At 45.6% G+C, this 15128-nt stretch overlaps 1 protein-coding gene across 9 annotated transcripts in view; it reads right to left on the reverse strand.

Annotated features, from left to right (window-relative positions):
* The window catches only part of LOC5567332 (apoptosis-resistant E3 ubiquitin protein ligase 1), a 227448-nt gene that overhangs the window by 17482 nt on the left and 194838 nt on the right, over positions 1 to 15128 (reverse strand). For 8 of the 9 annotated variants that reach the window (XM_021848339.1, XM_021848347.1, XM_021848345.1 and 5 more), the window contains 3 exons: positions 3706 to 4912; positions 3437 to 3646; positions 3213 to 3363 (listed from right to left, as the gene is read on the reverse strand). In XM_021848339.1, the coding sequence (XP_021704031.1) occupies positions 3213 to 3363; positions 3437 to 3646; positions 3706 to 4912 (1568 nt within the window). The remainder of the gene's footprint in view (positions 1 to 3212; positions 3364 to 3436; positions 3647 to 3705; positions 4913 to 15128) is intronic. The other variant, XM_021848340.1, reaches the window with a different exon arrangement.

Below are 15128 nucleotides of genomic sequence, written 5' to 3' on the forward strand. Positions count from 1 at the left end.
TAATCCGCTTTGTTGCTCGTCTGGCTAAAATATTAGGTCAAAGCAAAATTGAAAACTAAATAATCTTGGTATGTTCTAACTCCGGGTTGGTACAATAGTCAACGGGCCAAATATGAGAAAATTCTTCGAACTCTCCGTAGATGGTACGTTGAAAAAAGCGAGTCCTTTGAGATATTTTCTATAACTAACGAGTCCCCTGATAAGGTATCTTATAGAAGAGTGAGACCCCTGAGATAGTAGATTAGCAGATAAAGTGTATCCAAGTAGCTAACTAGAAAGTATGTCCCCTGAGAGGGTAGCTTATAAAAAACAAGTCATCTGAGAGAGTAGTCTACAAAAAGTGAGTTCCCTAAGAGGATAGGTAATAAAAGTGTCCCCTGTCCCTTGAGAGGGTATCTAATAAAAAGCGAGTCCCATGAGAGAATAGGTAATATAAAAACGAGTCCCCTGAGAGGGTACCTGATAAAAAGCGAGTCCCCTGAGAAAGTAGTCAACAAAAATTCTATCATAGGAGGATAAAGCATGGTTGTAGTAGTTCGTGGCTTCGTAGTTAGGAAAATGTTATTTTCGGGGAAATGAGTCTGAACAACACTGCCCCTGAGAGGGTAAGTAATAAAAATGAGTCCCCTGAGAGAGTATCTAATAAAAAGTGAGTCCCCTGAGAGGGTATCCAATAAAAAGTTAGTCCCCTGAGAGGGTACCCAATAAAAAAACGAGTCCCCTAAGAGGGTATCTAACAAAAAGCAAGTCCCCTGAGAGGGTAGTCTATAAAAAGTGTGTCCCCTGAGAGGGTATCTAACAAAAAAGCAAGTCCCCTGAGAGGGTAGTCTACGAAAAGTGTGTCCCCTGAGAGGGTAAGTAAAAAAAAAGTGAGTACCCTGAGAGGGTATCCAATAGAAAAAGCAAGTCCCCTGAGAGAGTAGATAATAAAAAACAAGTCCCCTGAGAGGGTATCTAATAAAAAGCAAGTCCCCTGAGAGGGTATTCTACGAAAAGTGAGTCCCCTGAGAGGGTATCCAATAAAAAAACCAGTCTCCTGAGAGGGTATCTAACAAAACGCAAGTCCCCTGAGAGGGTAGGTAATAAAAAAAACAAGTCCCCTGAGAGGGTATCTAATAAAAAGCAAGTCCTCTGAGAGGGTAGTCTACAAAAAGTGTTGTGCCCTGAGAGGGTAGGTAATAAAAGGCGAGTTCCCTGAGAGGGTATCCAATAAAACAGTTAGTTCCCTGAAAGAGTAGTCCACTAGTGAGTCCACTGAGAGGGAAAGTAAAAAATGAGTCCCCTGAAAGAGTATCAAAAAGTGAGTCCCTTGAGATGGTATGCAATAAAAATTTAGTCCCCTGAGAGGCTAAGTAATAAAAAACGAGTCCCCTGAGAGGATATTTAACAAAAAGCAAGTCCCCTGGGAGGGTAGGAAATAAAAAGCGGGTAGTCTACAAAAAGTGTGTCCCCTGAGAGGGCATCCAATAAAAAGTTAAAGTCCCCTGAGAGAATAGATAATAAAAAAACCAGTTCTCTGAGAGGGTATCTAAAAAGAAAAAAGTGAGTCCCCTGAGGGTAGGTAATAAAGGTAACTGATAATCTAAGTCTTAAAAAAAGTCAAAGAAGCATGTTGAGAACAAAGGTAGACGATGAAGTAAAGTTAGAACATGTGAATAGTATAGCCGTTTAAAAAAACTGAAGTAATTTTGATATCTTATATTCACTCTGATGTTCTGAACAAAGATGGACGTTGAAATAGAGTTGTAACATGAAAAGTGTATTTAGTAATATAAGCATACTAAAAATGTTTATCTTTTATATTCTCTTTGATGATCTAAGCCTTCAAAACTTTATCCAAATACGTATTTTGAGAACAAATATAATCAATGAAGTAGAGTTAAAGCATGTATAGCGTGTTTAGCCAATTAAAATTGTAAATAAAATTGATCTCTGATGTTCAGTGTGATGTTCTGAGCCTGAAAAACTCTATTCAAAGTAGAATTTTTCAACAAAAATGGACAATGCATTAGAGTTAGAATATATAAAGTGCATTTAGCCATTCAAAAAATAGTTTCGAATTCTTGTGCTTTCTTCGAAGTTCTGAGCCTGTAAAACTATCCGAAGAAGCATTATGAAAACAAATATAGACGATGAAGTAGAGTTGGAACATGGAAAAAATATTAAGCCATTGACAAATTCAAATATTTTTTATCTCTTACATTCTCTTTGATGTTCAGAGCTTGAAAAAACTATATACAAAGTTGTATTTTGAAAACAAATATAAACAATAGAGTAGAGTTAAAAGTGTGCTTAGCCATTCAAAAAAATATATAATGTTGATCTCTGGTGTTCAGTTTGCTGTTCTGAGCCTGGAAAATTCTATCGGAACTAGCATGATGAAGTAGAGTTAGAATATATTAAGTATTTTAGTTATTAATAAAAAAAAAACAAATAATTTTGATCTGTAATTCTTTCTCTGATGTTCTGAGCTCGGAAAATTATCCGAAGTAGCATTTTAAGAACAAAGGTAGACGATGAAGTGGAGGTAGAACATGTGAAGAATATTAAGCCATTTTATAATCCAAATAATTTTGAGCACTTATGCTTTCTTTGATGTTCAAAGCCTGACACTTATCCGAAGATACATTTTGAAAACAACTTAGACGAAGAAGTAGAGTTAGAAAATGGAAAGAATATTTAGCTAGATAAAAATTAAAATAATTTTTATCTCTTATGTTCTCTTCAATGTATAGAGCCAGATAGCCGTAGTGGTAAACGCGCAGCTATTTCCCGCTGCATTTCCCGCATTTACAGCCTTCAATGACACTACAGTTTTAGAAAATTCATGTACCCAACATAGGCTACTTGATGAGATTCACAATTCTGAACTACTGTATCAGAAGAGCCACGTGATTTTCGCAAAAACTCAAGCCTACTACTATTACCATTCCCAGCTCTGATTAGGCCCATTATGGTGGTTCAAAATATCGTTTTTATTCCACACTTGCCACCCAAATTTGTGCTCATTTGAATGTAAACTTGACTTCCACAAGCCTTCAAGGTTGGTATGGGAATTACTATGGGTAAAGCAAAAAAATTCAAGTGGTTTCAAGGAAATCAAGTAAAATTTTTTTATTGGTTTTTTCCTACTTTGGAACTGACTAGTGAAACTTGATGATATTGCAGCTATTTGAAAATGTCTTTTCGATAATAGGGAACTGATCACTCACCTTGCTCGCCTTGGAATGTAACTTCGAAATTACCGCACCAATCCGACACGGAGAAATGCTTTGTCGCCTTCATGCTGGATTCGAGGATCTTGTCCCGCTGAACCTTCACCGAAATCTTCTCGTGGTAGTAATTGGAATGGAACTTGCGCACCTGTAACGAGTAACAGAACAAAAATGAACTCCCATAAGAATGCCGTGTCCCGTTGGTTCCAGATTGAGCGTACGAGTCTCACTTCGTGGTAGAAGAAGTCCTGCTTGTCCTTGAACGTCTCCGAACCGCCAATGTTCTTGAGCAGGAAGTGCGTGAAGGTGGCCGCGATCACGTTTCGCTCCTTGGAGGCCAACTCGATCTTCGGTTGACAACCGTCGTCGATGATGAAGATCGCCCCATGGCTGTTGTTCACCTGGATGTTGGACGGCGGCAGGAAGTGGAACTGTAATAAGGGAATAGTTTGATCAAATAGTTTATCGAAGATCAGCCAAACGATCATACCTTCGTAGATGGGCACAACCGGAAAGTGGCGATTCGTTTTGGAATGATTTTCAGGATCATCTCCTTGATGGTGACCTGCTTTGGTCCGACGTAACATAGCACCTTCCGCGGTTTGGACCACCGTTGTTGGCCGAAAACGCCAAACAGTTTAGCCTCGTAGCAAATGTTGTGCTTCCTTGAAGCAATATTTTTATGCACCAGCGTGGTGTCGCTGCTGCTCAGGACGATAATGTCGAACTCTCCATTTGGGATCGGATGCGTCTCGTAGCTGATGATCGCCCGTAGACACACGGGTTCCGGAAACAGTGCGGTGAGGCTGATCCTTGAGTTGACCTTATCGTAGGAAAGCGTGATCGCGTTGCAGTATTTATCACTTTGGCTGCCATACAGGTCGAATATGTCGATCTTGTAACCTTTGATGGGATCGCATTCGGGCGTAAACTGGCACGTATTACCGTGTTCGTCACGTGGTTCGATATGCAGGAATGTTGGGGCTCCAGCGCAGCAGACTACGGTACTGGCCGGTCGGATCAGTCGTGATCGTCGAGCGTCCATCGGACCAGGAATGAATGTTTTCAGGAAGGGACTGCCGGCGATGTGACTCGACCCGATCAGCACCGAGATTTTGTACTGTCCAGCCGTTCGGACGGTGAATTTGACCTTGGCAATGTTGGCGTTGTTCGGATCGGTCGGAGATCCTAGCTCACTGATGGTGATGATCTTGCGGGTACCTTCGGTCACTTCCACGAAGAACTGGTCGGTATCACAGATGGGGTAGGCTTGACCGTTCCGTTGATGGAATCGCACCGTGAAGCACATGGTTCCACCGACAATGGCCGGATCTTGCCAGTCCCAGTGGACCTTGCAGTTGGCCGGTAGCAGATACTTGCCAGTTACGTACTGTAGCAGGGAATGTCGTGCTTCCGGTGCCAACGAGGGCTGTGTCATGGCCGCCAGGGTTACCAGGCCCGCCACTGAGACGGAGACCACCAACATTCCGCCCCATGTCCAGGCGTCCTGATGCTGGCTGGATTTGACCACGGTTGACCAGAGGTCGGCCTTCAACGCTTCCAGGTTCGATTTGGAGGTGGGCAGCTTCTGGCGTGCCTGGGACCAGATTGGCCAGTCTTTGCCCAGTATCTGGCTGGCCCGGGAGTCTTCGAGCCAATAGACGTCCTCGAGGGAGGTCACCTCGATGGCCACCAATCTGGAATGGGAAGATCGTAAGAGATTGTCAAAAATACTACGGAATTTGAATCAAATAGTTGTAAAGAGAAAACGTTCCCTAGTTAGACAGGGATTTCTCCAGTTATCTTTTCCTGAAATTCTCCAGAATTATTATCGAACAATATCCATAATAAAGATACATTAAATGTTGTAGACAACTACTTCTCCAGGATAACAACCAAGATTTGCTGGGTTGCAAAATGGTGAGTCGACAACCAGGAAGGAGCGTCCAACATAGCTCTGGTCCTCACAAGCCCCTACCTCACGCTTCCACGGGTCTAACGATGACAAAGACCGCCAGCAAAGGGTTGCGTACTTTGCTGGTAGTGCAACCTGGGCACTGTTGTCCTTCTGACATCAGCTAGAGTGAGGAGGTGCCAGGTGGGAGCTTGGGATTTTTACCCTTTCCAAGCGAAACTCGTACATACAGCCGTATGGAATACCACCTTTAGTACTTCCTTCGGGAGGTGACCGAGCGTCTGGTCCATCTGACCAGGGGCTCAAGCATGGTCTACCTAGGATGTGGCGGGGTTTCATCAGTGGGCTCTGGTGAATCTCTACAAAAAACCACATATCTGCAAGTAACCCTGAACAAGCGACCTGGTACCGCTTTCAAAGTACCTTAGCCCTCTGGAGTGCCAACCGGCACATCAGGATGGATGCCAGTAAAATCCTGATTATGGTATACTGGTCACAACGCAGAACAACGGACAGGACACGGATTACGGATTGGATACGTCGACTAACAGTCGTGGGCTGGCAGCGTACTCTACTGTTCCCTGAGTAAGGAAGGGTGACACCAACTTGAAACGGCGAATAGGACTATGAGGAAACTGCCTCCGTCCTGATAAAACCTTGGCAGGCCTTCGTGTACGTTCGAAACTCGTCACCAACCTCGGTGAGTAGTAGGCTCAGATGTAACATTCCTGACTTACGCCGATCCGGCTCTGAACACAACCCCCATGAAGGATTGTGTCAACCCTAGCATGGCCTCCCTGCTTGCATAGACAACCATGGGATCACGAGAGGCGACTATTTACAACGAGTAGAGATAGCGGCTCGAAGGGGGGACCCAATCGAATGGAGCAAATAATCGATTTGGATGGAGAATCTAGTGGAGGGAACGAAGACGCGATAGTATTCGCAAGGAGCGGAAAGATGCAGAGATCGCCAGTGATACCACAGACGGTAGCAGCCAGCACTAGCAGATGCAGCACACCGAGTGAGCTACCGGGAAACCAGCGGGATGCAGGCTTCCTGAGTCAAGTGCTCACACCAAAGTCGGGGAGTAGCACCGCTCAAGACGACCGGCAGCATGATAAGTCGGAGTTGTCGGAAGTAAAGAGGAAGGTCAATGAACTCTATGAGTTCGTCAAGACGAAAAACAACGTCCACCTCTGAATCAAGCAGCTGGTAACGAGCATCAAGTCTGCCGTTACAGCCGCAGAACGCGGGCAGAAGGAATTGCGGAGTAGAGCGGAAAAAGCCGAAAAAGCATTAACTTCGGTGAATGCAACAGCCGTTGAACAGGAGACGCCTAGGAGCAATCCGACCACCCGCACGGAAAAAAGAACGAGGGATACACCAGGAGAGGAGGAAGATCCCAAAAAGCAGAGAAGCGGCAATGAGTGCGTCAGTGAGCAGAACGGCAGTGGATGGCGCACCGTGAAAGGTCAAAAGGAGAAGAATATAGCTCGTAAGGAGAGGAAGCGGCAAAAAAAGGAACCGAAGAAGAAAGAAAAGCAACGGTCACCTCGCGAGAGGTTCAGGGGCGATGCTCTTGTCATTGAGGCAAGCGATAAGACAAGCTACGCGGCGATTCTCAGGAGAGTGAGGGAGGACCCAGAGCTTAAGGAGCTGGGTGAAAACGTGGTGAGAACCAGGCGCACCCAGAAAGGTGACATGCTCTTTGAGCTTAAAAAAGATCCGTCGATCAAGAGTTCGGCCTGCCGAGAGCTCGTCGCGAAGTCGCTGGGCAACGAGGCAAGCGTGAGAGCCTTATCCCAGGAGGCAGTGATCGAATGTAGAGAACTGGACGAGATCACAACAGAAGACGACGTGAGGGGTGCACTGCTATCTCAATGCAACCTGGAAGAAGCACCACAGTCCATCCGGCTGAGGAGAGCTTACGGAGGTATGCAAATAGCGACGATCCGATTACCAGTCGCAGCAGCCAAAAAACTCGTCGAGGCTGGTAAGATCAAGGTGGGATGGTCGGTTTGCCCGCTGAAACTGATCCCTCGGGAGACAAATCCGGTGGAGAGATGCTTCAAATGCATGGATTTCGGCCACCGGGCAATAAACTGCAAAGGCCCGGACAGGTCCGAACACTGCAGGAAATGTGGTGAAAAAGGTCACGTTGGCAGGGACTGCCTGAAGTCACCTAGGTGCATGCTGTGTAAGGTGGAGGAAGGTAACGCCCATACGACGGGTGGCTTCAAGTGCCCCAAATATCAGAAGGCGAAGGCAGGGCAGTAATGATGATGGAGATAACGCAGGTGAACCTCAATCATTGCGACGCCGCACAACAACTGTTGTGGCAGTCGACAACAGAAACAAAGTGCGACATTGCGATCATTGCAGAACCGTATCGGGTTCCTCCCGATAACGGCAATTGGGTAGCAGACAGAGCAGAGACGACGGCGATTCAAGTAATGGGCCGATTCCCTATCCAAGAAGTTGTCGAACGCTCATACGAGGGCTTCGTGATCGTTAAAATTAACGGAATCTTCGTGTGTAGCTGTTACGCCCCCCCGAGATGGACACTGGAGCAGTACACCCAGATGTTGGATGTGCTAACCGACAAGCTGATCGGTCGAACGCCGGTAATAATAGCAGGAGACTTCAATGCTTGGGCCGTGGAGTGGGGTAGCAGACTGACCAACGCGAGAGGATACAGTTTGCTGGAAGCTCTAGCGAAGCTCGACGTAAGGCTGTGCAATGACGGTCTCGCTAGCACATTTCGCAAAGACGGTAGGGAGTCCATCATCGACGTGACCTTCTGCAGCCCGTCACTGGTCACCAATATGAACTGGAGAGTTAGCGAAGAATACACCCACAGTGACCATCAAGCGATCCACTACTGCGTTGGCCAGAGAAGTTGTGCAGTATGGCAGAGGAGGAATAGAGAACGAAGGTGGAAGACGAAGCATTTCGATAAGGATCTTTTCGTCGAAGCACTCCGAGCAGTAAGCGACGCTCCAAACATGGATGCAGGAGAGCTGACAGAAGCGTTGGCGAGAGCGTGTGACGCAACTATGCCGAGAAAATTGGAGCCAAGAAATCAACGGCGTCCTGCATACTGGTGGAACGACAGACTCAGCACCCTTCGCGCAGCCTGCTTAAGAGCCAGAAGACGCGTGCAGAGAGCTAGATCCGAAGCCAGCATGGAAGAGCGTAAAGTGACCTACCGACTGGCCAGAGCCGCGTTCAAACGGGAAATATCGACGAGTAAAACAAACTGCTACAAGGAGTTGTGCCGGGAAGCTGACGCAAATCCCTGGGGCAACGCCTATCGAGTAGTGATGGCGAAGATCAAGGGCCCAGTTACCCCAGCTGAAATGTGCCCCGACAAACTGAAGGCGATAGTGAACGGTTTCTTTCCTACGCATGCTCCAACAGCGTGGCCGCCCACACCGTACGCTGACGTAGATGAGGAAAATGCCGGTATACAAGTCTAACGCCGAGCTGATAACGGTTGCGAAAGGATTGAAGCTGAACAAAGCTCCCGGACCAGATGGTATCCCTAATGTTGCGCTAAGGGCAGCAATCTTGGCGTTCCCAGACATATTCAGGACAGCGTTGCAGAAGTGTCTAGCGGAAGGCTGCTTCCCAGACAGATGGAAGGTGCAGAAGCTGGTGTTACTGCCAAAACCGGGAAAACCGCCAGGAGATCCTGCTTCATATAGACCAATATGCTTGCTGGATACTCTTGGCATACTTTTGGAGAAGGTCATCCTCGGCAGGCTGACGGTCTACACGGAAGGCGAGAACGGATTGTCGAAAAGGCAGTTCGGATTCCGTAAAAAGACTTCGACTGTGGATGCTGTTCGGGCAGTCATCGCGTGCGCGGAGAAAGCGGCCAAGCAGAAGAGGAGAGGCAATCGATACTGCGCAGTGGTCACAATAGACGTCAAGAACGCGTTCAACAGTGCCAGTTGGGAGGCTATTGCCGCAGCCCTACACAGAATGCGGGTTCCCGGATATCTGTGTAAAGTTCTGCAAAGTTACTTCCAGAACCGGGTACTGGTCTACGACACGAACCAGGGACGGATGTCAATTGAAGTCACGGCGGGAGTTCCACAAGGATCCATACTTGGTCCAACATTGTGGAACATGATGTACGATGGAGTGCTAACCTTGTCACTACCGAATGGAGTCGAGATCGTCGGGTTCGCAGACGACGTCGTTCTTGCGATAACTGGTGAGACTGCGGAGGAGGTGGAGATGCTGACGGCGGAATCGCTAGACACCATCGAATCGTGGATGACTGGAGTCAAGCTGCAGTTGGCTCATCATAAAACGGAGGTGGTGCTGGTCAGCAACTGCAAGGTGGTACAGCAGTTGGAAATCAACGTCGGAGGGCACGCAATCCCATCGAAGCGCTCTCTAAAGCATCTCGGAGTAATGGTCGACGACAGGCTAAACTTCAACAGCCACGTAGACTATGCCTGCGAAAAGGCAGCGAAAGCTGCTAACACCGTAGCCAGGATCATGCCCAACATTGGAGGACCAAGAAGCAGCACGAGGCGTCTTCTAGCGACCGTATCATCGTCTATACTGAGGTATGGAGTCCCGGCTTGGGCTGCAGCGTTGGGAACCAAACGTAACCGAGATAAGCTGGCAGGTACGTTCCGGCTCATGGCTATACGGGTTGCGAGTGCCTACCGCACTATATCATCGGAGGCAGTGTGCGTTATCGCCGGAATGATCCCCATCTGCATCACTCTGGCTGAGGACATCGCATGTTACCAGCAAAGGGACACCAGGAATGTGAGGAATATCATTAGGTTGGACACAATGGCCAGGTGGCAGCAGGAGTGGGATAACTCGGAGAAAGGAAGGTGGACCCACAGGCTCATTCCTAACGTGTCGGTGTGGACGACCAGAAAACATGGAGAAGTTAACTTCTTCCTGACCCAGTTTCTGTCAAACCATGGATGCTTCCGGAAATATCTGCACAGATTCGGACACGCAGAATCTCCACATTGTCCGGCCTGTCCAAATATCGAGGAGACACCGGAGCACGTTATATTCGACTGCCCTCGATTCAGGGATATACGAAGCGAGATGATGCCAGAAACCGCAAGCGTTCTAAATCCGGACAACATCGTGCAGAACATGTGCCAGCATGAAAGCACCTGGAATGCGGTGAACAGGGGAATAACGGCGATTATGTCGTTGCTGCAAAGGAGATGGCGTGAAGACCAGAGAGCTCCGGGTCGCGATCGGAGTAGGCTAGATCCTCCGTCGGGGACTAGACCGAGTAGAGCGGGCGTAGCGTAGTATCGGTTAATAGTCGTCGGGGCGCCTGCAAACCGGAAGCCATCCTCCAACCGGAATTGCAGAACCGACCCTGGCACTTGGCCGACCAACGTCGAGTCGGAGTAGGCTGAGTCCACCGCCGGGGTCCAGCTGAGTAATTCGCGAAATAGCACCGGCAAATGGTCGTCGGGGCGCCTGTGAACCGGAAGTTTCCCTCCACCGGAATCGCAGGACCGACCTCGGCATCTGCCCGGCCAGCTTCGGAGTAGGCAAAGTCCACCGCCGGGGACTAGTTGAGTAGATCGCGTTGTTGCACCGGCAAATGATCGTCGGGGCGCCTGTGAACCGGAAGCTTCCCTCCACCGGAATCGCAGGACCGACCTCGGCATCTGCCCGGATAGCATCGGTTCGGGAGATCTTCCGCTGCCGGGGAAATCTTCGTCGGAGTAGGATAGATCCACCGCCGGGGACTACTCTGAGTAGTACGTAGCGTATCACCGGCTTGAGTCGTCGGAGCGCCAGCGAACCGGAAGCCATCCTCCAACCGGAATCGCTGGACCGACTTCGGCACTCCACCGGCCTGTATCGAATCATGAAGAAGCGCGTAGCCGGAGTAGGCTAGCTCCACCGTCGGGGACTAAGCCGAGTAGCATCGATCGTCACAAACCAGTTTTGGGTCGTCTGGGCGCCAGTGAACCGGAAGTCATCCTCCAACCGGAATCGCTGGACCGACCTCGGCATCCAACTGGTCAACAAGGAGAGCTCGAACAGCAGCAGCGGAGAACAAGTCGTCGTAGAGCAACGAAGTGCACATGAGCGTCCAGTAGAAGATCAACAGAGCTCTGACGCGAGGCCAGCCCAAGGGAAGTATGCGTCGTCGCACAGAAAGCTGTCCAAAGTCCTGGCGAGATGTTCAACCGCCAATTGGGCAAAACGCTCCAACAGCGAACTAGCAGAACAGTTAGAGGCTGAGATTGAAGAAGTGCATGAGCACAGAAGTGCATGAGCACAGAAGTGCATGAGCACAGCCCTCCCCCGATGAAGTTGCCTGATGTAGTTCCGGGGGAGATCGAGGCACAGGAGCAGTAGGGAAAGTTTTTTAGTGGTTAAGCACGCCTAACGTGAGTCCCACACCGTGCCAACACACAACAGGCCAGGCTTTTGACGCTTTTTTGAACCCTACTATAAAAAAAAAAAAAAAAAAAAAAAAAACCAAGATTTGCTCAAGAGGTCAGGGTTTTTCACTAGTGTCTCTCTAAGGTTCTACAGGTAGTTCTCTAGGAGTTCTATCAGCGATTATTTTAGAAATTTCTAAGGTGAAAATGGATAAATTAGGGTAAAATTATGAAACAAAACAAATCCACGCGCTCGGCTGGGATTCGTACCCAGGACTCTTGTATGCTAGACTAGCGCTTTACCAACTAAACTACCGAGCCACTTGGTAACCCACTAACTTAGAAGGTTACAAGTTTCGAGCTTAGTTGGTGCTCGTCTATCAAACAAGAGTCCTCTGTTTGAATTCCAGTCGAGCACGTGGATTTTTTTTCATAATTTCGGCCATAATTTATCCATTTTTACCAGTTAATTAATTCAATAACCATACGGATTGGATTACCGAAAAGCTCAATATAAGCGTCAATGTAATTTTAAACGGCCCAGGTAATCGTAGCGGTAAATGCGCTGCTATATAGCAAGACCAAGCAGCAATAATTAGACAACACAATTTGTTCGGTAAAATTAGAATCAAAAGTAATAAAAAGTACTCGTAAAGTAAGAAGAGTAAAGTTTCAATACCGATTTATGCACTACGTTACACAAAATTGAACCGAGTTTTAGTAATCTTTATCTTTATTTCCTCGAAAAGGGTCATATAATATACAGTAATGACCCGATTTTGTCAGCCCCTATTTGCGGAGAGCTTTTTGCTCTAACGGTTTGAATTTCAAATTTTCTCCAAATCTTATTCAACTCAGTCAAAGTTATTATAAATATGCATAAAATAGTGAAGAAAGAATTATGATAACTTGTTTTATTTTTGAAGGAGAGTTGAAAAAAGTTTTGAAAAAGGGGCTGACAAAATCGGGTCATTACTGTAATATAATATAAGTTTCATTGAGATTGAAACATGTACGATCTGCTGGAATTTTTTAATTGGTCGTATGGAAATCGAGTTTGTAAATCTCTCAGTCTATTTTCTCAATGCCTACGAATTTAGGGCAGAGGAGGACACATGCATTTTTGACAGTTTTTGAAAAATGATGGTTCAATGTTCAATCGGCACAACACTTCTGAGTGACAAATGAAACAAATGAATAAAAGGATTACCTAAATTTAAAGCGGTGCTTAAAACGCTTCAATCATTGCAATAATGAATCTTAAAGAACATTTTGCACACACTTCTGCTCATGATGCTTGTAATTTAAAACCTACCGCACTTCAGTATATCATATTTACAATACACTCCACATAAATATTCAAAATCCGCAGCCATGATGGTTCCTGGCTCTCCCAAGAACATAAAAAGCACGATAAAGTAACCATTGCATTGCTCTGTAGTAACCGGCAATCGTCTGTTACTGGCCTACTATGCCAGAGTTGGTTTACCCTTCCTACTTTCCACCCAACCTTCTGCTCATGCATGCCGGAAACCGCAATCGAAAAAGTAGTTCTCCTGCCAGGCAGTTGGAGGAATGGAAACAATTACCGGCTGACTACATGAGACTCATAATGAACCATTTTTCCTTTCAGTAAACGGAGCATTCACGAGGATGTGTGTTCGGAGGATGCCAGATGCACTGCATATGTGTGATTGAATAACGATACAGAATGAAATTCAGCACTTAATGCTGTAGGTCGATTCAACCCGATTTCAACGATTAGTCAAATCGACCAAAAAACTGTTCTGGCATCCCTGCTGCTCGTTCCCCACCAGGCTGCGAATGGGCTGTAAAGCTTACGGAAACTAGATATGTGAAAATTTGCAGAAAGGTTACAACATTGAATGGAACGGCAGTCTTCCGGTCGCTTCCCGAGCAGAAGAAAATAACTACTGAATACCAAATTGAGGTATTCCATACCAGATAATTCCCAATACTTACAACCTGAATGAGGTATGAATGAGCCCTGCATAAGAGGTAAAATACCTCAAATAATACCTTCTGCATATTCTACAAATACCAAGCTGATAATTAGATCAGGTATTGCAATACCTAAATAATACTTGATGGATTTTCATATAAAAGTGAAATTTTTCAATAATAGTTCAATACCTCCAGCAGTCCTCAATACCTATCGAATACCAAAATGAAGTATTTTTAATTGTTTTAATTATTTTTTTCAAATACCATAACAATACCAAAATGAGGTATTGATAACTGTACAATACCTAATTGAGGTATGATACCAAAATATGGTATGCATAAGTTATTGCCGAGTTATTCTTTCCTCCTCGGGTTTTTCCCTCAGCTTTTTTTTCTGTTTTTTTGCTACCATGTTTGCGTTCTGCGGGTTTCCTGTTGGCGTCTTCTTACATGCGACGTGTGTTCACTTCTAATGGGTGCCGATGAAGCTAAATTTTGGAACGTCGGCAGTGGTTTCGGTGCGCTATTGTCTTGAGGATGGATTGGGGTGGTGACAATGCAGACAGGAGGTCTAGTAATCAATGGCTGGAAATGAACTTTGCTATCGTTTCATTTGTTGCATTGTGAGGTGTCCTAAAATTGCATTTTGTCTGAAAACTTAGGGCCTGAACCACAAAATGTTAGCCAAGGGCGTTACAATCAAACTTTTGTAAGGAGGAAACTCAGTTTAGAGGTTGTTCAGTTGTAAAAAGTTCGATTCTTGTGATTAATATAAAAATGATTATTTATGGAAGAAGTTTCTAAACTTGATTTTTGCAACACGAGTCGTTTATCCAACAAGATATGCCATATTGGATAAATACGACGAGTATTGAAGAAATTGAGTTTTGCAATGAATTGCATGTAACATTTTCTGCAATTACAAAAATTGTCGTTATAGTTGGATTATTTCGAGGAGCATCCTTCCTATTTCCATTCAGTATCTCCTACCTAAGCCGAAAACGGCTGTAGAATCAGAAGCAAGCTGTCAAATATAAATCCAGAGCAATCCGATATAGGCACTCAGATATTAATTTGCCAACTCACAAAACAAAACTGAAAAGTGAAACTTTTCAACACCGTTTGGTAAATTCAAATCCCGTCCTATGAAACCCTACATCGCTATTTTTTCCATATGCACTAAAATATCATGGCTGACAATACCAACTGCGCAAAAACACCCCCATGCTACATCATGAAATGCCTTAAGAACCAATATTGGAAAAGATGAAGGCCTCTTTTCGATCAAAGTTCGAATCGTTTAAACCAGTGTTTCCCAAACTTTTTTGGATTCTGCTTCCTTGAAGCCAATATATTTTGGAATCGCTCCCTGATACATTAAAAAAAAATTTGGTAAAAAATTGCTAGGATATTTTTTTGGCTTCAGCACCATTCGGCTATTAAAGGTCATTGAAATTATAATTCTAAATTCACAATATTTGCTATCCCAACACACCAATGAACGTATTCATATGGTTTTTTGTTCTATATATTATCATATTTGACTACAATAGACGTCGTATTGAAGCGCTTCTTATTGCAAAGGTTAAAACAATTCGGCCGAGAAAAGCCTCCTATGCCAAAGTGAATAAT

Source organism: Aedes aegypti, chromosome 2 (assembly GCF_002204515.2).
Source record: "Aedes aegypti strain LVP_AGWG chromosome 2, AaegL5.0 Primary Assembly, whole genome shotgun sequence".
Classification (NCBI taxonomy): domain Eukaryota; kingdom Metazoa; phylum Arthropoda; class Insecta; order Diptera; family Culicidae; genus Aedes; species Aedes aegypti.